Below are 24,961 nucleotides of genomic sequence, written 5' to 3'. Positions count from 1 at the left end.
ACAGTAGGTACAACATTGCCCATCTTTATTCTCTGCAAAGGCATTGCCTCATGGAGGCAGCTCAGCAAGCCTGGTCCTCGCACTGGCCTGGCTGCTCTTTAGCTTCTCCAAAAACTTCTGAAAGGGGCAGGAGAACAAGGAAGTCCAATCAGGCACAGCTTTGGTGCCTTCTGGCTGGAGCTGAAAGCAAAGTGATGCTGATGAAGGGGGAAAAAACACCTGTGTTGTATTGAGATTAACTGTCACTAAAAGTCCTTAGCAGAATCTTCTGAAAAAGCTGTCTTCAGACTCCATCTTTAATCTGACTTGCCACCCAACGTTTCTTAAACCTTGCTGCTTTTTCCTTTTTATCTTGTCCTTAAAAAAAAAAAAAAAAAAAAAAAAAAAAAAAAAAAAAAAAAAGCTGTTAGTTACCATTTTTCTTAGCCCATGTGCTGGAGAAGCAGCACTCGTGTGGCTGCTGCAGCACTTCAGAACAGAACAACCCCCTCAAACACTGATGAACTTCCTCAGGTACTTTATATGCCCCAGCTGCATTCCACTGGCCTGGAATACCAGTTTGCACCAGGCTCCTTCAGCAGGGTGAGGGGGTACAGTGGTGCTTTCAGTGATGGAGCACAGATGGAAAGCAGGCCCTGCTTGCTAAGGATCAGTAACTTTTCCCTCTGGCATTTGTGAGTCTCACGTACTGTGTGGGTGTGAGACTGTCCCCATCCATTATGGAAATGAGGAGAAATGGGTGCTGGTTCCCTGTGCTCACACAGATGTTCTGGGATCTTGGTATCCCTGCTTTCAAGTCTGAGATGCAGCTGAAAGACTGAAGTATTTATTTTATTTCACTGAGCAGCCCTGGCTCTAGGATGAGCACTGTCTCTTAACATATTAAAAAAACATATTAACAAAAATGAGGTAATTTTTTTCAATTTGTGTCTCATCCACCATCCCCAGGGCTGTGCTCATGATACCCACAGAGACTGCAATGCCCTGCTGCCCTTCACTTACTCTCCATGTGCTTGGAGTTAGAGGATCACAAGCCAGGATGCTCCAGCATGGAAAACCCTGATTTTATTCAAGTGTACTTTTAGCCATATATGCATAATATCTTTTATACTCACCCCAAGACTTGTCCACAAACTGAACTGCAGCTTTTTTGACTGGGTCTTTCTTGTTTGCAAGGGAAAAAAATTCATTTGCTGAAATGGAGACAAGTATTAATAACCAAGCTGAAGCCAGAGAAGCTCTATCCAGACCCACCCAAGCAGCGGGGCTTACCCTGTACCCGGTTGGTGTGTGGCCCATAGAGCTGAGCATTCAGGAAGTCTTTGGCCAGCTGTTGGTGGAGGCCTGTTACACTGTGGTCTTTCAAGCACACAGCCATGTAGTTCCCTTTTGTCCTAGTCAAAGAGAGATGTAAATCCCTGTAGTGTGGTTACAGGATCCAGAACAACAGACACTGCTGTCAAGTTTTGCTACTTGGGCACTGCAGCAACCAGTGATGGTTGCTGATAATCACATGGGCTTTGTGGCAGTATAAAAAAAAAAAAGAAAAGATGGAGCAATACTCTTAAGCTGTTGTCACAAGCCTTTGTGTGCCCTGAGTAGTTTTCTTGGGTGTCCTGAACTCATCCTACCAGGAGCTAGGGCAATTACTCACTAGGGCCATCAGTGACAAAGAAATAAATAGGAGAGAGAAAAGTAGATTGAAAGGCAAGAATTCAGTGCTCAACCACCCCACCTGTAGCAGCACACAACACAGTGTATACTGCTGTGGTTACAACTGCCCAGTATTTCATAGCAGTTACATATATATAATATATAAAAATTATTTATATCACATATATATATATGCACACATACACAAGTATTCTAAGCCATAAAATATTAAAGGTGCTTTTAGCACATAAATAATGCTTTCAATCAGACAATAGACAGGGGAAGAGAAAGTGCAGAAGAGGGTACAGACATGCAGTAACAGAAGATCTGCTGTGATGCCCTTTCCCACACCAGGCAAAATCATCTCCTCCTCCTACCTGGGACCCTTGTTCCTCTTGCCTTTCTTCTCCTGCACTTCTTCGTCTTGGCCTTCCTCTTCGGCCTGGTCTTGTTCAGACCCAGCTTCAGCTTCTTCATCGAGATTAACTGGCAAATGAAATTTCCCGAATGTTACAAATCAACCGGTCAGTGAAACAGGAAAAGGACTTAAAACAAGCAGCATTTTTCAGGAGCAGTGACTAGGAAGAACAGCTCTAAGAGGGAGGGGAAGAAATATGCTCATGGGAGCAACCCAAAGTACTGCTAGCCAGCTTTCCTCTTTCTCAGCATCAACAAAGTGGGATTCATCATGGGACAAAAATTCAGTGCAACACAACAGCTAAACACATAAAGGGAAATCCAACTCTGGCTATAGTCTTGCTTCATTTTCAGCTCATCTCTTTATGTCAATGCAACAGAACTTTTTAAAATAAAAGCAAGAAAAAGCAGCAGTTACACCATACAGCAGTATATGAGGTTTGGATGAGAGAACTGTTTAAATAAAAGATTTTTTGTGAAGTACTTCAAAGTACAGATGAAGCAAAAACAGCAGTCATACACCCTCTAGACTCCTGATTTTGTAATTCTGAGTTTGAAAAGAGTTACTTAATATTCTATTGTATTCAGATGCTATTAAACTGTAGATTGATATGTAAAGTATTGAGGTGATTTAACAACTTATCCAGAAATAGCCTTTATAAGTTAAACAAGGGCTAAATTAATTATCAATCCACCTTTGGCAATCCTTGTTATTTCTGCTATAACACCTGCCCATGACTTCCTTAAACACTTCAGGCTGTTTAACTGAAATCAATGCACAGCAAGTGACTTCTGTAAAAGGTGTAAGAATTAGACTGAATCTGACTTTAGATTTTTCCTCAGATACTTCTTTTCCTGGGGTAAAGACAGTCTGTCCAGTGTGGTCATGTTTAAGACTTGGATAGGGTCCCTTCACCGGAGCTCCTCACTGGAGCTGTGGCACAGGAACTCCTGAAGTACCAGATGTGCACGGTTAGCAGAGCAAGCTGTAGCATACCTGGGTCATCTGCCACAGCCTCCTCAACGGGCCTGGAGATCAGAGGGAAGGCAACACGTTACCTTCAATTCACACTCCCTTTATTTACCCAAAGCCACGAAACCCCCATTTCCAGTCCGGCCTCCCAAGCAGGACCAGAAGGGGCTGCCCAGGGATGCCAACACCCACCGCCGCCTCCCCTGGCCCCCTCACCGTGCGGACACATCCTGCAGCTCCTGCAGCACAGCCTCGGGCAGCAGCCTGCGCTTCTGTGGGGGAGAGGGGAGTCAGGCGGGCACGGACCCCGCCGGCACACACACACACACACCCGGGCCCGGCCCGGAGCCCGGCGGGGGCAGCGCGGTACCTTCTGCTCCGCGAACAGCTCCTGGTGCCGCCGCCGCTTCTCCTTCAGCAGCTCCCGGTGCCTGCGGGGAGGCGGGAGCCACAGTCAGATATGGGGCGGGGGCAAAGGAGGTGGTGAGGAGGGGCAAGTGAGGGGATAAGGGAGAGGGGACAGGAAAAGTGAAAGGGGTTTAGAGGGGTGAAGGGTGGTTAAGGGCGGGATAAAGAGGGAGAAGGGGCAGGGGAGGCATAAGAAGGGTGGTGGGGCAGCAAGGGAGATAAGGGGGGAAAAGGAAGCAAAAAGGGGAAATAAGCAGGGATAAAGGAAGAAATAAGGGGAGGATAAGGGGGCAAGAGGCATGAGCGGGGGTAAAAAGGGGGCTAAGAGGGCAAAAAGGGTGGAGGGGGGTTCAGAGAGGTAAGCGACGGGATAAGGGGGAGGTCAGAGGGGTGAAAGGGTAAAGAGTGGGGTAAGCGAAGGACGTAAGAGGAGGAAGCGCCGGTGTGAGCCGCCGATGGGGAGCAGGAGGTCCCGGCGTGTCCGCACCTCCGCGCCGCCTCCCCCAGCAGCTTCCGCTCGGCCTCGGCCGCCTCCCTCGCCGCGCCGAAGGACACCTCCTCCGGGGCCTCGTCCGCCTCGTCCTCCGAGGAGGAGGCCGGGCTGGGGAGCGCGGCGGGAGCCTTGTGCCTGCCCGCGGCCGCCGCCTTCGCCTTCTGCCGGCGCGTCATGGCCGCCACCCCCGCGCCGCCCGCCCCGGAACCGCTCCCGCCTTCCGCCGGGAACGCCGGAACACGCCCCGCCCCGCCCCGGCCCGGCCCGCCCCCGGGATGCACACACACACACAGAGGACATCGGAGGTGCCCCCGCCGCCCCTTTATTGCCGTGCGGACCAGTCCTGCCGCCGCCGCCGCCTCCGGCCCGCCCGCCCCGCGCTGGGCCCCCCGGGCCGGGGCACTCCCGGCGTTCCGGAGGCGATCCCGGGGCTCAGGAGATGATCTCGGTCTCGTGTCGCGCCAGCGCCAGCGGCAGCGTGGTCCCGCAGGGGCCCGGGAAGTGGAACCTGGAAGGAAGCGGCAGGTTTAGGGCGCATCCCTCTGCTTCACCTGGCGGGTCTGCCAGGGGGACGGGAGGGAAGGAGGGAGGAATGAGGAGGAAAGAGGGGTTTAGGCCCTGTGGGGCGTAGGGACAGACGTCACCCCTTAAACAATACGGTTTGTGTCTTCAATGAAACTTCCACCATGGAATAAGAATCCTCTTTTCTTAATTATTAATAGAAACTTAGTGTTTCGTAAGCGCTGAGGGGAAACTAGACGGTGTTTGTCTGAAGGCAGCGTTTCCGCAGCCGGACGCGAAGGGCAGGACGGAGGGACTGAAGGCAGCGTTACCTGAACCTGTTGGTGGCAGGAGTCTGTTCCATGTTGAACTCGGCGACTGGGACCCCTCTGGCCGAGACCTGCGGGGCGAACATTGCCGCGGGATACACCACGGACGAGGTCCCCACCTGCGGGCAGAGGGACACAACTCACAAGTGTAGCAGGACCGGCTCAAACAGACCAAACCATCCCAGCCCCGAGGTGAGGGCCCTGCTCACAACACTGCCTGTGCACTGAAGCCTGGGAGATCCCTACAGAGACGGGATTGAATCAGAATCTCTAATTAGTGTCACTGCAGATGTAGCTATTTAACTTAACAAATCAGGAATTGTTTCTCTGATGCAGCCCAAAGAAACCCATTTGTAACTGTAGATGGAAAAAAAAAATCCCAAAACCAGAATGTCACACTTTGTCTTCAGGAAAAATAAAAACCCAACAAAATGTTCCTTCTGTTATTTGAGATCATTCTGTAAATGGAAAACAACAATGTAAGCAAGTGTTTTTGTTTGGGATCTGGAACCTACATGGCATGTAAACCACCTTGCAAAAAAGCAGCATATTACAACTTTCTTTTTAAACTGAGCATCAAAATAATTGTATTTTCCACTGAGAAATTGGAACCATAGAATGGTTTGGACTGGAAGAGACCTTAAAGATCATCTCATTCCAACCCCTCTGCCATGGGCAGAGACACTTTCCCCTAGACCAGGTTGCTCAGAGCCCCATCCAACCTGGCTTTGAACACTTCCAGGGATGGAGCAGCCACAGCTTCTCTGGGCAACCTGTTCCAGTGCCTCACCACCCTCACAGTAAAGAATTTCTTCCTATATGTAATCTAAACCCACTCTCAGTTAAAAGCCATCACCCCTTGTTCCTGATGAAGAGTCCCCATCTGGCTTCTTTGCAGGCCTTGTTAAGTATTGGAAGGTTGCTCTAAGGTCTCCAAGAGCCTTCCCTTCTCCAGTCTGAACAGCCCCACTCTCAGCCTCTCTTCATAGGGAAGGTGCTCCAACACCCTTATCAACTTTGTGGCTCTCCTCTGGACTTACTCCAACAGTTCCATGATATGCTGGGGGCACCAGAAATGTACACAGTATTCCAGGCTGGGTCTCACCAGAGCAGAGTACAGGGGGAGTGAAATTCAACAGCCAAACAACACTGTCTAATCTCTAACCCCTGTGTACCTGTTGACTTCTAAGTAGTCTGTGTACATTTTGAAACTGCAAGGTCTTTAACTGCTCTGCACAGGGCACCAGAGAATCCCTCTGGGGCTTTTAGTTCCCTCGGGGAAGCACAGATACATCTGCTTTGCCCAGGGGGAGCCACGTCCTGGCCTCCCTGCCGGAGGAGGGACAGGTAAGGATAGTGTCACTCACGACCAAGCAGAGGTCACAAATATCCAGCTCCTTCTCCACCGCCGTGAGCACGCCGGGATCCAGGGCTTCTCCAAACCACACGACGTGTGGCCGCAGGAGCCCGTTGCAGCCGTCCTCCTCACACCTGTTCAGACACACACACGGTCAGCGCCGCGGCCACGCTGCTGATGGGGGCGCTTTAGGCCGCACAACGGCAAAGCAGTTCTCCTCCTTGCTTGGGCAGGTCTTACCTGCCATCATACTCTCTCCTCCTTCACAGCCCTCCCCCGCCTCACACCCTCCTCTACCACGTGCTGGCCAGGAGGCAGCTCATTCCATGCTACACATGTGCTGGAAGTGCACACATGATCCCACAGAAGGGGTTGCTGAACAGTTGTTCAGCGCAGATACTTAATTGTGTCTTCCCCTTACTCAGCTCCTGAGATTCATTAAAGTTAAAACTCAGCCTCCATCAGCTTTAACAAACTAGGTAACAGGGCTTTAAGGAGAAAATGAACCAAAAGGCAGAAGCATGGTGTTTGCCTCTTTTTCCTTAGGAATCAAATGAAAAATGTGGTGGGCTTTTTCCACCTCCAACTATCTAAGGCAAAGCTTCAGGCAGTGTAAAAAAGCATCATGGCACATTCTGTGCCTGCAAGGGACCCCAGCACAGTATCCCAGACTAACAGTGGGTGGAACCTTCAAAGCAACAGGAGTAACAAAAGATTTACTGCTCAAGTACACAAACATGCAATGCCTTTAGCACCAAGGTAACTTCTACACACTCCATGTCTGATCCCCCTGTAACTTTAGACTCAGTTTCCTGGGGCAGAGTTCCAGAGTTCTTTGTCTCCTGTGGAATGTCCTTCCAAAACAACATGAACAGTAACATGAAGCTTTGAGATGCACAAAGCATGAAGAGGTAACAGCCCAAACAAAGTGGTCCATACGTACTGAGGAAGGTCTTCAACTGGAATTGCAGCATCTTCTGTGTCAGGATCTGGAGCCCTGTAGTTACAAAATGGAAATACATGTCCAGCTGTACAAAATGTACTTTATATATTAATGAAAACTTAACATTCTCTAAAAGCCTTCATATTCTCTAAAGCACAGCTTCCAATCAAGGAATCTTTTCAACTTCAGCCAACTTCAAACACCTACTACAATCCTAAAATACCACACACAAGGCTGGCAGGAATTTGTCCAGAATTATCCTGGAGCTGAGCAACTGTAATAAGCTGGCCAAGACTGTCAAAGGCACAACAATTATTTATGTAACTATCTAAAGGCCTGCCAAAATGTAAAGGGAAAAAATAACCCTAAAAAGTCTTTGAGTATATGCAGTAAATACCCGTCCTCCTGCTCACTTATTTTTAATGGTGAAAGAAAGAATGGATTACCCCTTCCCAGCCAACGCGGGGCAGATCGGGCTCTTGTAATTCTCAGCTACGTTTCCACAGCTGGTGCACCGAGTTTTAAATAAACTACCTGGAACACATAAAGAGGAAACATCAAGGATGAAGCAATGGCTCTGAGGTGTGGCTGGGCAGGCAAGTGCCTGTGTTTATCCTGGGCAGCCTTTATTTACAGACCTTGAAGGCTGCACCTTGTGGGTCACTTCCTACAGGAACGCAACAGCAAAGACAGTCCCACTATATCACCTCGTTCTGTCTCAGGACATGAGTAATACACAGTCCCAAAACATATTTTGCAGGGAAATCATAATTTAAAATATCACTGAGGGAGATGATTTCTGTTTATTGCTTTTCCTCTTACATCAGAAACATTTTCTTAAAAAAAAAAATATGCTGTTAACACCATTTTGTTTCATGTAAAACTCCACTCCCAAAACTTCTGTAGCATTACTAACATGCTGTCAAGATGTGCAATTTAGCCAAGAGCTAAAAATTGTGTCCATTTTGTAAGGAATACAAATAACCAAAATTAAACAGTTGCCAAGGCTTCATCATTGGGTCCACAACTGCAAAACAGCTTGTGCAGGTTTCCTGTGTCCAAAGCACAGAAGTGGTGGTAGGAAATCCCATTTACACCTTTAGTGATACTTAAAAAGCATCACAGTGCTGGAGGACCAGGACGGGTTGTTGTCCTGGGAGACTTCCACCCTGTGGCAGGGCCTGAGGAGTGGAGAAATGAGTGGGGTCACCTCCAAGGATGGAGAAGGGCTTCCACACCCTCCTTCTCTCCACATCTGTACATTTCCTCAGATCCCAAAGCCCTGCTGACCCCCAGGTGCTGCCTTGTGCTGCTCTGGGAGTAAGGAATGCCACTGGCTACAGGAAAGAGAGGGGGAGGGCCACTGGCTGCAGGAAAGAAAGGTAAGGGAACCTCAACTATTTCCATTCCCTTTGTCCTCCTGTAGCCAAGGACTACACAAGTGAGGACAAGACAGAACAGGACAGAGGGAAAGCACCAGCGCTGGTGAGGCAAGGCTTGCCAATACACGCTTTATTGGTGGCAGTCTGACACCATCCCTACCACACAGTGGAATCCTTGGGGATTCTTTTCCCCTTTTCTAAGCGAAATCAGCCAGGTGTCACAGCCACATGAATTCAAGCGGATCTGCGGAAAACTGTGCAAGCGAGAAGGGAGAACCAGTTCCTGTGTACTGTCAGAATCAATTAAGAACAGAAAGATGAGAAGATTGTGTGATTCTAAAGGTGAGGAATAGAGGCTATGAAGTACCTGAAACAACTTTCAAAAGAAAACAGGGTGTTATTGTAAATAATTTTATTCAGGTTATTATAATTATAAAGATGAAATTCTTTTCTCTCTGTACTTATCCCACTTTCCCTTCCTCCCACTCCCCACCCCGGGTTTCCTGGCCTGGGGCAGACCTGTGAGCCAACTCTTACCGTGAATTTCTAAGAGGTGCCTGGTGCCTGCCTTCCTGTGCAGCTCATCAATGTTCTGAGTGATGACCACAACGCTCCTTCCCTGCTTGCTCAGACGCTTCTCGCACTCGGCGATGGCGATGTGGGCTGGGTTGGGATGTTTGCTCAGCATCACCTCCCGCCGGTAGTGGTAGAATTCCCACACACGGGAAGGGTTTCGTGCAAAAGCCCCTGGAGTAGCCAGATCCTGCAAAAGACATAACAGGTCATCCTACAACAAAAGAAGAATCCCTTCCCCAGATGAAGCCTGCTGGATCTCTGCCATTTATACTGCTGCCTGCATCACGAGGTCATCAAAAGCAGATTATTTATAACCAAATGCAGTTGATAAGAATATTGTTCCACAGCCCTTACAAGGGTGACAAGTCAAAGTGTCAGATCAAAAGAGGAAATAACTTACAGCAAGTGTGGTACATGGGTTTACACTCACTCCAACTGGACTCTGTGCTGCCCTACCAAACTATTAGGAGCTTAGCACAAAGCAGGATGAGATATTCCAATGCACATCCTTTTTTTGGCACTCACAACTCTCTTTTCCACACCAGCCATAAAACTCAGCAGCATGTGAATATTTCCTTTGCCAGGAACTTCTTTTCTGCTTTAATTTAATTTGTAACACAAGCCAAATTACACCCATTGTCAAAACCAAAGCCTAATGTCTTTTGTGTGCAGGTAAAATTGAAGCTGCTTTTCACAGTAACTTTAATTTTGCCTCATCTTTCTCAAAAACGAGGTGCAGCTCAGTCCAGCCCCTCAGTGAACAATTCTGCTGATAGAAACACTGAATCCAAGTTTCTGATGCAGCAGGACCAGGCATTTATACACACACATGCTTTATTTGAATTGGTGGTCACTGAAAGCAAAAAGCTCATCTATAGATTCAAACCAGTTTAAAAAACTCATTTCTCTGATGCTTTTTTAACTTCATCAGATCTTCCAGGAATGCTGTAATTAAAAACCACAAAGAAAGGAGGTGTGATTGCAGCATTTGGGGTAGCAGGTTCTGACAGCAAAACAGCTGCTTGCAACACCTGCAGGATGAGACTCACGAGGCCCCTGTAGAGCTCACATTGTTGGTGCTTTCAGCTGTACTCTCAGTGTCTGCTCCCACCTCACCCCTGTGGCTCCCAGCACTGGCAAGGTCATTCCAGCAAGATAGACAGAGCCTGTGGGAGAGTTAAAGAACCTGCCCCAAAATGAAACAAGTCCTAAAGCATTTTTAAAGACTGTTATGAGACACCAAGATTAAAAGAAAATAATCAGTGTCTATTGTCAGTTCTTCCTTTGATATTTTGGTTTGTTTTTGAACTCTTAAGAGAGTTTAAAACAGGAAATGCCCCACATGGTAGGAAAACAGTGAGGGTGTCAAAAGATGAGCAAATAGCTGAACTGCAGGAAAACAAGGATGGGAGAAAGACCCAGAGGTGCCTACAACAACATTGTTTTACCCAAGCAACCGATAAACTGAAGGACAGAAGCAGATCCCCAAGGGCACAGGGCAGAACTGCAGAAGCAGCTGTAGGGAGAGCTCTGTCCCTGCTGCACTGCCATGGGAGGATTTCCCCCCTCTTCCCCCAGCTATTCCTGACCCTCCACACTCACCTGCCTGACAGACAGAGAGGCAGGGCTGTGCAGGCACAGGCACCAGCACCTACCTGGGCTTGCCACTTCCTCCAGAAGCCTCCAGCCCCCCTGAAGGTGGGGACGCCGCTCTCGGCACTGACCCCGGCGCCGGTGATGATGGCGATGTGCTTGGCTTTGGCAAACACCTCTCGGAAATCAGCCATGTCTGTGCCGGGGCAGGGAAAACAAGGAGCTGTTCAGCCACTCACACTCCAACCTCAGGCCGCACTTATGCATCCATGGCTCCCATACACACCTCCCATGAGTTTAATTTTGGAATACCAACTGGTTCCTGAGCTTCTGTACGTTGGAATTTAAAGAGCAATTCCTGGACATCCTCAAAATATGTGTCTGAGCAAGCTCAGTAGGGCAACATGTGCTAAACATGATTATAGTCAATATTGGAAAAGCAGAGCCTTTAACTAAAACCCCATACTAGGTGCTACCCCAATAACAACTGTTGGCACCACCACCCAGGAACACTTTGCTTCCTAATTGTTAAGTGAGATCCTGAGACAAAAAAAATTACATTTGTCTTGTTGTTGGTTTTGTTTATGCTTGGTTTTTTTTTTTTTTTTCACAAAGTATCACCTTCAAAATTAAGGTAATTTAGGAAAATGCATTTTCTTTTGAGGCATTTTTTTTCTGTTTTCTAGGTTTGCAACTGTATTTTATATTTTTAATGTGTTATTCCCACCATTTCTCCCTGCATGGTAAATTAGTTTGGGAGAGAGACAGAAAATTTCCTTTGCCTTTTTATGTGAATCAAGACAAGATTAAAAAGGAACAGGTTAGTTACAGACAAGAAACATCTCTTGCAGTTTAATTCAGATATGAACTTTAAAGCAACACAGGTTAGAATCACAAAATGGCTGAGGTGAGAAGGGACCCTGGAATTGTCTTGTTCAACCCCCTCTGCTTAAGCAGGGTCAGCCAGAGCAGAGTGCCCTGGGCAGTGTCCTGTGGAGTGGCTTTGGATATCTCCATGGACAGAGACTCCACAACCTTCCTGCACAATTCAATCCACTGTTTGACCACCCTCACAGCAGACAAACACCATGGGGTGTTTTTGTGCATTGAGAAGATGCTCTGGAGCCTTCACTGCCACAAGGGGTCATCAGTGGCTTAAGGCCAATGTGGTGCCCACTGGATCCCCAAGGACATTCCTGCCCAGTCCCAGTCTGTCCTAGTGCCTGGGGCTATTTCTCCCCAGGGGCAGGACCCTCTGGAGTATCAACCTCCCAGCTTCACATTATATGGAAACTTGCCAAGGATACACTCTGGTCCATGGTCCAGCTCATTAATGAAGGTGTTAAACAACTCTGGCCTCAGTACAGACTCCTACAGTATCCCACTAGTGAGCAGCATCCAGCTGAACTTTGAGCTGCTCACCACAACCCTAATCCTCACAATTTACGGGGTGGTCTTTCAAATAAAAACCAAAACTACCTCCCTCCACACAGAGAAGAGCCCACCCAAAGGCAGGTAAGTCCCTGTAGGGAGAAAGAGCCACTGGAGAGGTCCCAAAACTCACAGCACAGAGCCACGGGACTGGGCAGAGAATGCTGCTATTCTGATGCCCCACCTGTTATTGCAAACCAAACCTCGCAAACCCCGAATATGTAAAGGTCAGGCCAAAAGCCCTCCCAGCCAGGGTTCTGACAGCAGCCAAATGCTGATGCTCAAGGCAGCAGAAAAAGCAAATTCGCCTCGGCCACCCCACATGGGGATTGCTACTGTACCCGTGTGCAGTTTTCAATTTAAGGCACATTCTCAAATTGAAAAACAAAACCAAAATACCCCCAACCAAGTGAAAAGAGGACAGCTACAACTGCTAGCCTGAACAGGGCTCCTAGGGTGACCCAGCTCCTGAGCTGTTACAAATGCTCGAGGACCATTCTTGTACAAATAAATGAGGAATTATTTTTATAATATAGATTATAATTTATAATATAGTTTTATTACTCATTAGGATTATGAAAGGGAAGTGCAATTGACCACTGCATACTTATGTGCATAAATTATATATTATTATTATTATGTGTTTATGTGGTAACCGTGCTGACTTGCAAGGGTTTTCTGAACTATACAGAACACAGACACAGAAAGGCAATTTTACTAGCTGGAGGACAAAAAAAGCAATTTCACACTGTTTGAAACATTCTGAATTAAGCCATGGATTTCATCTAGCACGTAAAATCTTCTAGCACTTCAAATCCACCTTAAAAACCTGTCCGGGGTGCTAAAGCAAACAAATACACGTCTTACTTGAACTAGGACGGGCCATTTCCAAGCAAAACTTCTGTTTCTTTGAAGACGAGGCCTTAAGTCCACAATGCGCTTGGGAAACCAACCTTCGAGCGGTGAATTGAAAGAGACACATCAGGATCCTTTGGGAGTGTTTCACCTGGGGAGAAACAAATCAACCATGAGCGGCCCGGCCAGGGGTGCGTATTTCTGCCAGTTCCCTGCGAGAGGTTTTCTCCTTAAAGAACCAGGTGCGAGTGGGTTCCTCCTGCACCTGTAAAACACGGAATCATCCCCATCCCCAGCCCCTCGGCCCGGGACCGCCGCTTTTGTTGGGAACGGGGGAGATGGGCCCGGCTCCAGGGCAGCGCTCTGGGCCGACACTCCACTTACGCGACGTTCCGAACTGCGCTGCTACCCCGAGCCAGCTCCCAGCACCCGACAGCCCGCCGGCATTTTAAGAAGACGGGGAGAAAACAAGGGACAGAACAGCGACGGGCTGCGAGCCTACGTGCCTCTGCCGGCCCGGGGAAGGGCGAAGGGACAGCGCGGCCGGGCGGGCGGAGCCTGGGCCAGGGGGAGGCGGCGGTGGAGGAGGCGGCCCGGCCCTCACGCAAACCCCGGGGCCGTGAGTTCGCGTCCCGCCCGCGGCGACTCCCCGCGCCCGGCGGCGGCCGAGGCCGAACCCGAACCGTGCGGGCCCGCACGTCCCGCCCCGCGCCGCCCGCAGGGCCGGGCCTGGCGCCGCCCCGCCCTCCTGTCCGCGGGGTTGGGCCGCGGGTTAAGGCGGCACGGATGGAAGGATGGGTGCACCGGAGGCTCCCGCGGGTCGCGCCGTGCCGAATGAGACGCAAAATAGGTCAGGAAAGCTGGATGGCCTTCCAGCCTCAGCCCGCTCTGCGGCCCGCCCTCGGGCCTTCGCAGGGCACGGATGAAAACTCCGCTGCGCTTGGACAGCACACAATTTATTTCCTTTTTTTTTTTTTTTTTTTTTTTTTAAAATGAAAAAAGCTGGTTTTAGCGTGTTTCACTGCATAAAAAGGGCAGCGCCTGCCCTCCTCCAGCCGTCTCCTCTCCACCCCTCTCCAACAACCTTAAATAATTAGGGTCCTTTTCATGTCTCAGAGATTTTGACACATTTTCCTCCCCGCCCCTTGGATTCTGTAAATTACCAGCCAAGCAGATGAAGAGCTCCCCAAAACACGTACCCGAGGAGGGGAAAGGCTGACAGGCGAGTCCCCCGCGGCCTGTCCCGCCCGGGGCAGCCCCGGCCCCCCTACCCTCGGCACAGGCCAGTGACCGAGCCAGTTCACCTGAGGGCAGGGCTGAGCACCCAGGGGCTGCTCCCAGGGCTGCCAGCCGGCCTTTCCCTCATTACACCGCTCCATGGCATTGTTATTGTTTACCGAGTGCCAGCACTCCGTGCTCTGCCTCCAGCCGAAAGCTCCTTTGGTGGCGGAATGTTGTCCCAGCGAGTGGCGCTGACTGTTGTGCTGGTGCTGGCTGGGCTGTGACAGCTGCTCCCCGGGCACTCCGTGTCTCCATAAAGCCAGGCATGCTCGGGAAAACAGCGCATCATAAATTCAGAAAACAAGGTGAAGGCCAGCACGATCTTACTTAGCATTCTAACGACCATGGTGGTAAAAATCCATTAATTCTGTGCAGACTAGGGAAACAAAACAGGACGATAGGTTTGTTGAATGAAGGACTGGTTTTACATATTCAGTATCCTGACTGGTCTTTGGTTTTTTAATTGAGATCTTACTACGGGCTGCACACTGTGCTTATTCAGCAGTGTATTTTAGCTGCTAGTTAGTATTAAAAAGGAAAAAAAAATTCGCAGTTGCATTATCACCACGATTTTCTTCCACTTTGAGTCCAAAGTTCAAGACAGCAAAATCCTAGTCTAACATTGCTAACAGGAAAAAATGGTTCTGTTTACGTTAGAGTTTTGAGGAGCACATAACCAGAGCTTTCATTTTGCTATCACATCATTGCACTTGTTAGCTGTGCTCCTAACTTTGCATCAACCCAGGGCAGGGCATGTTACCATGCAAGGTTTGCAAAATTCTTTTACAGGTCTTTTAATAACAACAGAGCTCACAGTGGCAAAGCTTATGTGAAATGGGTACAGAAGGACACAAGGTTGGCTTCCTTTGGTCTCTGTGGCATACACAGATTGCCTACTCCAAGAGCACAATCATCCCAGTGTTTCTGAAGCAATCAATCATGCATTCTGTATTCTCAGCGGTCTGAAACAATGAAGAGCCCAGCTGATGCTGGCTGATGCTAAGCTGGTGTAACTACTGAATGTGTGCCATAAGAAAATGGCCACATTGATTTTCAAAAGTGTTTGTGGTGGTCCTGGACAAATATGTTAATGCCAATGTGTAAACAGATTTCCTAAAAGGTTTATAAAAATATTAAAGTGATATCTAAACTTAACTTCAAGACACTGGAGTGTTTTGTGTTGATACCTGGCAGTGTTCCACAATCATCTGTGCCTGATAAAATAATTCTGCATAAAATATTTTTCTATTATTGTAGTTTCCTCCAGCAGCAGTTTCATTAATGCAGTAAGAGCAACTCTAGGTGGACACCAGAAGCATGAACTGTTCTGCAAACATACACGTTTCACCAAAATCAATTAACACATAAGAATCCCATCTTAGAAGGGACAAAAGGCACGGCAAGGACAAGTGCACTGCACTTGACAGCCCCTCCTTTCACTGCCTCCTCCAGCACATTGCCCTCCCAGCTGCTAACCATGCTGCAGGCAGCTGAGGCCTTTATATAGTATATTTAGCAATGATCCTCTCTCTTGTCTGTCTTCCAGGAACTTGTCCCATCTCCCCTTGACCCACATGATTCTGTTCTCCGGCAGGAGTTCCCCAGCTCTGCTCTCTCTCCTGGGAGGGATAGAGAAAGCAGATGAGGAATGTGTATCTACACGGCCTGCTATTCTTCTCTGAGGTTCAGTGGTAAGATGGGTTCATACCATCCAGTCTTCCATTCCAACCACATTATCCTTCAGCATTTTTACCAAGTCCTTTGAATCTGAGCAGGACCAGCTAGAAACAGCTCCCTCTTTGAGCATGAAGCCTAATTGTACCAAACACAAGCAAAACATGTTTTTTTAAATCCCAAGTAAACAGTCTGTATTCTAACACACAATAGGTCTGCACCAATTAAATACAGTATGGCAGTATATAAATTACAGTTCTTTACAGTAAATAGTAAAATACGAGAGTCCGCTTACTGTACACAAAAATCAAAGAACAGCAGCTTTTCAGTAAGGTCCCAGGTATCTCAATCATTCACTTGCTAAGGAACAAAGAAAAGATACAGCAGGCCATTCACTTCACTCATTTTTTACCATGTTGCTTTACAAATATCCAGAACGCTTGTACAGGCATCTACAGTATCTACATGTGGAACAACCTTCTTAGGAATTCATGAGCACCAGACATAAATCCCTCCATCATTCCCATTATTAAAATAAACTTTACAGATTAAAATTACTTTAGCAGGTTCTATTTCATCTTGATAATAAACCAGCAAGTAACAAGTGCAAAGTTTGCAGTCATGATCCATTTACTGCTTCTTTATTTCCCATTTCTCCCCATCCTGCACCCAAAAACCCCAAAACTCCCTAAAAAAACCCCGAATGTTGTCCTCTCACACCCTTGCAGTAATACTGTTTCTGCAGTCAAACTGCCTGGCTGGCTTTTGCTAACATGTGAAATGCCAGACTCATAGCTTCAGGCATCATCAGTCATTCCAATGCCAAGTCAGCACAGTGGCAGGCCTCTAGGAAGACAAAACATATGAAGCAGTTGGATATTTCAGTGTGCTTAAACACGGAAGGCTGCACGGTGCCCAGTGACTGGAAGAAACATGGCACCAAGTTACCAGTTAAAACATTTACAATAGAAAGATATAAACAGCAAATATGTCAGTCTAAAACAAGTTCTTTGGTAATTAAGAACAGCAAACCGTAGCGGTTGGGGTTTTTTTTCCAAATATGGATTTACATCCTGTTTTTTTCCTCAATAAAATATCTTTTGTTGTTTAAAATATATCTCCCAAGTTGTTGCGTAACAAATAGTCCAGTACCTCAGTTATCTACAATCAGCTTTAACTGTGTTTAGTGTGCAGCCATATCTGCCCACTGGCAGACAAACTATAGATACACATTCATATATATATAATATATATATTATTTATAAAAAATTAGAGAATTAAGTCAAGGACTCTAGAGAATACACATTCCGTATGGACAGGTTAAAATGTACAATAGCTTCAAAAATCCATAGAGTTTTCTACACAGTGATGCGTGTAGTAAGTGCAAAAATACTGCGGTTTAGTTAATCCAAGATTTCCTGTTTTCTTGTTTCCTAGAAAAAGCAGAAGCCGCTGCATCTCCTGAATGGCAGAGGACGTCTCCTCCTGTCTTGGGAGTGGCTGATGAGCCTTGAAGCACAGAACTCTTCCTTTTCTCTGAAGTGGAAGATGCCTGAGACCGGGAAGTGCTACTCCATTTCCTCGCGGGAGCTGGTGCTTTGCTGAGGCGCCCAGGACGAACGAAAACACCGTGTCGAGGTTTGCAGTGGAAGTACTCTCTGCCTTTCACTATTCCATCGTGCTTCCCTTCAAAGGAAAGAAATACACAGGATTAAATGCTGGTGCTGCCATTAGCACATAGAATTGAGGGGCTGAAGAGTGAATAGCTTTGGTTATCTGTCAAATAGTCAAGACTGGTCCTGCTGAGTGACAGAGCCAGATGCTCACCATACACTGGGGAGAACAAAACTTGGAAAGGAGGACTTGAAGTGTGACCAAAAAGATGATTTTCTAAAATATTGCTTTGTTAACTAACAGTTTAAAAAGCCAAGCATGTGTTCATTTTGCAAAATAAACTGTCCTCAAAATGGATTGCTTGCAAAGCTTAAAATTTAGCTGGAGACAAACTTCTGGCATAACCACTAAAAACATCTTTTTAAATGAAGCATTTCTATAGAAGTTTGTTAACACTTGTAGTGCACTGACTTTTTCTGACCCCTCTGAAGTCAAGTTACAGAAAGCCTGTGCTTGGAATTCATCTTTCCTCAGTGGAAAACAACAAATCTCTAAAAGCCACTGACAGCAAACCTATCTGACAAGTGATGTACACTGTTAGTACTGTTCATGAATGTGTGCACATTGATTTAAAAAAAATCTGCCAATTTTAGGCTTTGTTTGTTTCTCTGATCTGTAAAAACAGATGGGTACCAATGGGGAACTACCACAACATGCAAAAGCAGGGCTTTCAGAGAGTTAAAAATGGATCAGAGCATCCCTATAACCAGGAAGCTGAGAAATGAGTGTATCAGATACCAAGCTTCATGAAACTAGAGGCACTTCCCAGGACTGAACTGGAAGAAATGATTGTACTGTGACTTTAAAAATTGGTCACATCAGCTGCATAGATAACTTAGAACATATTTAGTCTTACCCAGCTGAACATTGAGTTCAACTCCAACCCAGATTCCAGCTGAAAAATCCACCGTTCCAACATATCTCACTGTGCCCATCTTATTACTTCCAACACAGACTTGTTCACCCACAGCCACCCAGCTTGGCAAGACGTGGGCTTGATCTGCAGAAGCACCTTCTTCACAATCAGAACCATCCAAGTGGTCCTTCGTTATAAAATCGTCCATGGAAGCATCGGGATAAGTCTCAGGGTCTGAAGTGTCTTTCACCAGTCCAGAACAGAAAGGGCTTTCCACAGCACCCACAAGCCAGCTGTCACCTGCTGCTGCTGCAGAGCTCTGCTGGTCCATGCACAGGCTCTGCCCCTTGCCCAAGCCTCGGGGTGACTCCGGGGTGCCTGCTCCATTAGAGGACACAAGGGAACACGACTGTGGAGCTGTTGAATGATCAAAGTCCTTCCCATCTTCAACACCCATGAACTCAGTAAAGGAGTGATCTTCCAGAACGTCTGTCGTGTGCTCAACTGTCACCTCACGTGGTGAAAATTCAATGGTGTTTTTGCCATCCAAGGAACTTAGAGTTGAGAGGGATCCAGCTCTGGGTAACTGCTGAGAGTCTCTGTCAGTGGCACTGAATGACAGTGGTACTTGCTCTGTTAAGGCACTGTTTTCTTTCAGTGGTACCACAGGTAACTTCTCTCTTGCTAACTCCTTTTCTGACTCTCGACATTCCTTGTTCAAAGAAGATCTTAAGTCATGTGCAAGGGATGATCCCGAGGGATCACTAGAGTCCAGCTCCTTGGTGTGACAGGCTAGCTGGTCTGTGCTATCACTACAGGGGACAAGCATGTCAGACAGGGTGGCGTTAGAGGCACTGTGGGAAAAGTAGCCACTAGTGATGCTGCTAGTGGTGGGGCTGCGGGACACCTCTTTCTCCAGAACACGTGAGCTCATGAAGTCTGATTTAGAGGAAAACCACTCCCTGTTCTCCAGGCTAGCATTGTAAACACTGAAGTCAGCAAACTCCTCTGGTACATAAGGCCGGAAATTCTGAAAATTTTGTGGACTTATCAGTTTCTTATTAATGGCCTCCAATTCACTGTCTTCCTCCTCAGAGTCCTGCAAATAAAAAGAAGAATTAGGATCAGGAACCTGTGACAGTGAGGTTTCCAAAATAAACTAACCATCCTTGATTTTTTCCTTTCTGAGCATGGAGAAATATGTACCTTTAATATTCTTTAACTGAAGAATGGAAGACACCATTGAAAAGAGCTGCTGGGAACGTATCCTATCTACATTGAGCTATTCAATTTTTAGAAAATAAATTCTAAATAGTTCAGAAAATATAAAGCAATAAAAGTTACATATTTTCATCCACAAACTTTTTTCCCATGATTTAGACTAATTAAACCTACTGAAGGTATTTTATAGAGTTAATTCACTACCTAACAAGATAAACATAAATATTAATGGTAAAGGCCCTGCTGCAATACAGGTTATTAAAAACTTTGGGATTATTAAAAACTTTGTATAGTGGGATTTTCTATTAACCTGATATCAGTGAGGCTAAATAATTTTGCTTACCCCTGGCTATCACAGCTGAACATGCTCAGGATATTTGAATACACAAGCAAAAAGTTAAAATATTACAGCAAATCTTCAAGGAAGCATTTGTATGCATACTTGTACATGTTTGGAGGGAAATAAGTGACACTAATCACCCTGGCAGATTTCGGAGGTGCCTCTCTGAATTTCCCCTTGGTGATATGTGGGGATGCACCATAACTAGACCACAGATGTGGCTTTCACAGAGATCATCTGAAGCTGAGGACTTGAGGCTATAAAAGATGAATCTGAGAAAGACTCCAGCAACATGGTAGGACTGTACCTCCAAGATAAAATACTGCAGGCAGGACTCCACATGGATGCTTTTTTAAGTACTTCCTTTTTTATGTACATATATGTCTTCATTTACACATATATATGCATTTGCACGCATATATGCCTACATATAAACATAGGAGTATGTATACGCACACACATATATTGAAAATGGTTAGTTTACAGGAAATTTGTACTAGAAATAATCGGATTTTAGGAAAAATGAAATCTGCTGAAGTCCTTTAGAGAAACTCAAGCACTCATTATTTCTCAGTTACTTCATCTGCATCACAGATTTCAAGTTCCTATCAAGGCAGCTCCTGTGTGATATCTGAAGTACCTGGATGCTTTCAGACACCTGCTGTGATTCACCAGTGTAAAGGGAAAAGCAGAACAGTTAACCAGATGACCACAGAGTACCAAAACATCAGGATAAACATCCTCTTGAAAATGTTTCCTCACTTCAAAATAGCCAAGACTGTTCAAATAACTTTGTGTAACAAAACTTCAAATGCCCAGGAAACAGATTTGCTCAAGTTGCCCATGTCAGAGTAATCTCAAAATTGTTTGGATTGGAAGGCACCTCTTGAGGTCAATTAGCCCAATCTCCCTCTGCTGAAGCTGGGTTAGCCAGAGCAGGCTGCAAGACAGTGTCCAATTGGGTGGGTTTTGAGATCTCTACAACCTTCCTGCACAACTCATTCCAGTGTTTGATGCCCTCACAGTAGATGAATTATTTTCTTGTTCCATCTTGTGATCTGATGGAATCTTATGTCAGGTTTTGATTTACCTCATGTCCTGTCACTGGAGACTGCTGAGAAGAGTCTGCCTTGGTCCGTCAGGGTTTTTTTATACATTGATAAGATGTCCCCGTGACTGGTCTCCCTAAGGCTCCAGATATTCCAGCCTGTCCCCATATGTCAGACAGCCCTTACCTATAACAAGGTCTCATGTCCATTCCTACCACATTCAAACTCATAGCAAATACAATTCAGTATTACCCACACAGAATGGCCTCTTAAGATGACTCAACATTTTCAATAATATTATTTTTTTGTTGGCACAGCTATCAGTGTCTGAACAGGATGTCTCTACTTGTCTAAGTATATCTGACAAATCCAATCACATTTCAGATTATTAATATTTGCTCAAGTTAAGGCTTCTTATCCTTTGCTTTCTAATTTTCACAGCACACTTTCAGAGTTATTTCTAATACCAAATTTGGATGAAGGTTTTAATTTGCAATTATTTATTTCTCTGAAGAGGAGCAATAGTGTTATGAAATGTCATGTACTACTGAGTATCATTTATAATGCTGAAAATCTTGCTACTTACATCTGAAATCCACAGTTCCTTTAGAAGTAAAGGAAAAAAACAATACCTGCTTTATTCAGACTACGAATACCTTTCCAAGCACTAAAGCCTTATGCAAAGCAACTTTTTTGCATATTGCAGGATACCAGATGCTCATCTTGAGGGATGTTTTCTCTATCATTCTGCTTACTTCTTCCCTTTTGCCAATTTTACTTGTACAAAACTAAGTTTTGTTCCATGCAGAACTTAATAGTTTGGTTTTTTTTTTAAAACATTAAAAACTAAGAGTTTGTTAAATATACTTTTTTAAGTTGAAGATTATATATGAACTCCAAACTAAGAAACATTTAATGAAGGAGGTATTTGTAGTCAACACTAGCTAAATGTCCCCTAGAGACCAAAAGGTATTTTTATAACAGAGTTCTTTGTGTCTCTTTTGAAACTTGCAGGATTCTTCATTTGACTGAAAAAACCCCACCTTGGTGGTGTCCCTGTTCAGAATCAGACTGGATAAGAGGCTGTAACTGAGAAATGGCTCTACAGACAAACAGACATTGGTGACTTGATTAGGAAAGGCCAAACAAGTAACCACAGTGTCAGTCATGTGCCATTTCAGGATTATCCGTCATTGCAAGGGCAAAAGGTAAGTACAGAGAATCAGTCTTCTTACAAGAACATGGGCTATGAAGAATGCTGCAAACAGGTGAGGAGACACCACCTTGTGACAAACAAAAGATGCCCCTGGTGGGAAAAATACATACTTCCTTTCAGAGCTCCTCTTAAGTTTCCTGATTGGGAAATTCCAGAAACAAAGCAATTTCAGAGTTCTTCAAATTTCTGGGGATGTGAGATGGGGAAAAAAAGAAACAAGGTGCCTCATACAGCTCAGGCTGTTGGTATAAATAAAGATAAAATCTTTGAAAACTTGGTCAAGAAACTTCAGCAACCTTCCTGGGATATAACAGAATGACTATAATGAAAAGCAGATTTAAGAACTGGTAACAGAAAGACCATGACAGCAAGAACTAATGACACAAGACTATACATCAAGTTCTAGCAGTAGAGAAGCAAAATAAGCACAGAGCAGCTTCCCCACATCTGCTTTGTAACAAAGATATTGTGTCATTAAAAGTTAAAGCATCTGAATTTTCAAATCCCTAAATTACACCTCTCAAGTAACCTGAACAAGTTTCCATTCTACTAATTTAAAAATCAGTAATACTTATATAGTGGTTGAACCACTGGTGCCTCAATTTTTATTGCCTGCTAGAAGGGTTTCCTCTTAGCAAATGCTCCTTAAACATGTTAGTTACTGGCACTAACCCTCAAGGGTCTAAAAAGTCACCAGACAGAGGACTAGATCCAAACGAAAAACTCCATGGTAGTCAAGCCATCAAGTGGGTGGATCAGTTCCCTTGATCTGACTTCTTATGCAACCAAACAAAAAGCTGCATTGACACAAGGGAGGAGTCAGTACGAGTCAAGCAGCTCAGAACTGAAAGAACAGCTCCTTCCACGGTCCTGTTGGCTACAGCAGGTTTATAGTGTTCAGTGAACTAGTTCCCTTCTAGCTGGCAAAGCCTGGTGGCAGGATGTTGCCATTTTCTAGCTCTGAAAGCTTCTGCATATCTGTGAAAAGCAGCACAGGCAAGTGCCTGGGTTAATTCAGGGCATGCATGGGGTGGGACTTTGTTTTCACTCAAGGGATCAAAGCTGCCCTCAAGTTGCTATGGAAAGTTTTGTAACAATTTATTTTCCAAAGGATGTTTTTTCAACCCACTAGAACATTTTTTCTTCCAAATACCTTAATGCTATTTCTATCAGTGACTCAGTGCAAGTCAGCACGTCAGCTACCTTATGGAAAATTAACATGATCAAGAATAAAACAGCTGCAACCCAAACCCAGCAGCCAAGCTTCACATATATACACCAGAACACTCAGGATACTCAGCATACTTTGGTCTAACAATCTACAAAACAGCATTAGACATCCACAACAGGTTTCTTAATGGCCTGGCTATATGGTAGGAATGAAAATAACTGTGGAATAGGAAGAAGCTGTCACGTTTTGTGGGAGAGTGTCCCATAGGACTTACAGGAAATAATTTGAAGGTTCTGAATTTTAAATCTAAAGTTCTGATTAAAGCAAGTATTTGCAGCCATGTTCCACAGCCCCAAAACCAAAGCCATCATACAGCAGAAATGATGATACACCTTTTGTTGAAGCAGCAGTGAGAAAAGGATTTAGCAGGTGAAGATTAAAACAAAAGCCCTCCACCTCAATTTCCACCTGAATTATGATGAGGACAGGTTGCAGGTTAATTAAGAGCGGCAATCTTATTTTAGTCATATTACTTCCATTTCAGGCAATTATAAGCTTTTTATAGTGTACCCACACCTAAATGCATGGTTACTTACACCAAATGGGATCATTCCATTTACTCTGGGGTATAGTCACAAAATCTAGGTAACATACAAGGTATATTAGAGTGACAACAGCATGGCTCACTAACCCATCCTTTACTTGATCACTTGTGCCCTGACACTACAGCCTCCCCTCTCCCTCATCCCACAAGACAAATGACATATAAACATTAAAACCCAAAACAAAACAAAAACAAAACACCAAACCCCAGTGGAGTTAGTTCCAATAACAAAATTCATTTGCAAGCCAGGCAAGCAACTGTTACAACCATAAACTACAATCAGTCACAAGTGGTTATTTCCACCTCACAACTTCTTTTTCCTGCTGCAGTAGCATGAGTGCCTCAAGCCCACCACCAGGCCTGGAGACAGAAACTGGTACAAAACTTACAATCTTCTCCTCAGGCATGCTGCTGGCACTGCTTCCTGCAGGCACAGCACAGCCAGCACAGTGCACCTGAGATGGAGGCATGCTCTGCAAAGGTTGAGAGACACACAACAACACATCACACAAACCACAGCGCTAAGTGGGTGCCAAGTTAGAAAGGTGTGTAGACGTGATGAAGGTGAAACACCCATGCTGGCCATACAGACATGGTATATGGTTAATGGGTAGGGGAACTCATGCACTCTTCCCAGAGTCTGAGGGTGAGGAATAAAGGCCAGAATTATAACCACCCCAGAACAGTTTCACAGAATTATGTTTGATCTATGAAAAAAAACCACACCAACGTCTTACTGAATAATAGTAATAATAAAAAGGTAGGTTACTGCTACTTTAAAATACTTTAAAGTATCCTGTAAAAGAGAATACATACCAAGAAGTAAAAAAACCCCAAAGCCCACAAACCCTGTATTCAGGCAAAAAACAAACAGCAAAACTCCACCACATATAAAGAGTAGCCTGAATAATTTTACCAGAGAATTACAAAATTCTGTTGCAACAGATGCAAATAATTTGCCAAG

At 45.5% G+C, this 24,961-nt stretch overlaps 3 protein-coding genes across 5 annotated transcripts in view; all 3 read right to left on the bottom strand.

Annotated features, from left to right (window-relative positions):
• Window positions 1-3: 3 nt before the first annotated feature.
• NOL7 (nucleolar protein 7) lies at window positions 4-4,126 on the bottom strand. Its single transcript, XM_083858178.1, has 8 exons — window positions 3,939-4,126; window positions 3,414-3,474; window positions 3,260-3,315; window positions 3,068-3,099; window positions 2,031-2,139; window positions 1,273-1,394; window positions 1,116-1,193; window positions 4-357 (listed from the first exon to the last, which is right to left on the bottom strand). The coding sequence occupies exons 1-8, from the start codon at window positions 4,118-4,120 to the stop codon at window positions 284-286; spliced, it is 714 nt and encodes a 237-aa protein (XP_083714304.1). The 5' UTR covers window positions 4,121-4,126; the 3' UTR covers window positions 4-283.
• Window positions 4,127-4,347: 221 nt separating this feature from the next.
• SIRT5 (sirtuin 5) lies at window positions 4,348-13,478 on the bottom strand. The gene is made up of 9 exons (XM_083870750.1): window positions 13,296-13,478; window positions 12,924-13,062; window positions 10,688-10,821; window positions 8,994-9,219; window positions 7,521-7,608; window positions 7,075-7,128; window positions 6,142-6,265; window positions 4,778-4,893; window positions 4,348-4,452 (listed from the first exon to the last, which is right to left on the bottom strand). The coding sequence occupies exons 2-9, from the start codon at window positions 13,036-13,038 to the stop codon at window positions 4,377-4,379; spliced, it is 933 nt and encodes a 310-aa protein (XP_083726876.1). The 5' UTR covers window positions 13,039-13,062; window positions 13,296-13,478; the 3' UTR covers window positions 4,348-4,376.
• A 2,450-nt stretch (window positions 13,479-15,928) lies between these two features.
• Window positions 15,929-24,961, bottom strand: part of KIF13A (kinesin family member 13A) — a 102,966-nt gene continuing 93,933 nt past the window's right edge. For 2 of the 3 annotated variants that reach the window (XM_083856726.1, XM_083856727.1), the window contains exons 38-39: window positions 18,397-19,495; window positions 15,929-17,552 (exon numbers count right to left, since the gene is read on the bottom strand). In XM_083856726.1, coding sequence (XP_083712852.1) covers window positions 17,266-17,552; window positions 18,397-19,495 — 1,386 coding nt within the window. In that variant the 3' untranslated portion in view covers window positions 15,929-17,265. Of the gene's footprint in view, window positions 17,553-18,396; window positions 19,496-24,386; window positions 24,471-24,961 lie in introns of all 3 variants that reach the window. The other variant, XM_083856728.1, reaches the window with a different exon arrangement.

Source organism: Zosterops lateralis, assembly GCF_965231275.1.
Source record: "Zosterops lateralis genome assembly, chromosome: 1".
Classification (NCBI taxonomy): domain Eukaryota; kingdom Metazoa; phylum Chordata; class Aves; order Passeriformes; family Zosteropidae; genus Zosterops; species Zosterops lateralis.
Note: the sequence above shows the minus strand (reverse complement) of the source record. Positions and strands in the feature narration are given on the sequence as shown.

What these genes read in the sequence shown, in the direction of transcription:
- NOL7 (XM_083858178.1), bottom strand. Translation starts at nt 4,120, where the DNA reads ATGACGCGCCGGCAGAAGGCGAAGGCGGCGGCCGCGGGCAGGCACAAG. An exon ending in CTGCAGGATGTGTCCGCACG is followed by an intron (nt 3,100 to 3,259) that starts GTGAGGGGGCCA and finishes TCTGATCTCCAG; the next exon opens with GCCCGTTGAGGAGGCTGTGG. An exon ending in ACACACCAACCGGGTACAGG is followed by an intron (nt 1,194 to 1,272) that starts GTAAGCCCCGCT and finishes TCTCCATTTCAG; the next exon opens with CAAATGAATTTTTTTCCCTT.
- SIRT5 (XM_083870750.1), bottom strand. Translation starts at nt 13,038, where the DNA reads ATGTGTCTCTTTCAATTCACCGCTCGAAGGTTGGTTTCCCAAGCGCAT. An exon ending in CCCGCGTTGGCTGGGAAGGG is followed by an intron (nt 7,129 to 7,520) that starts GTAATCCATTCT and finishes TTGTAACTACAG; the next exon opens with GGCTCCAGATCCTGACACAG. An exon ending in CCAGTTGAAGACCTTCCTCA is followed by an intron (nt 6,266 to 7,074) that starts GTACGTATGGAC and finishes GTGTCTGAACAG; the next exon opens with GTGTGAGGAGGACGGCTGCA.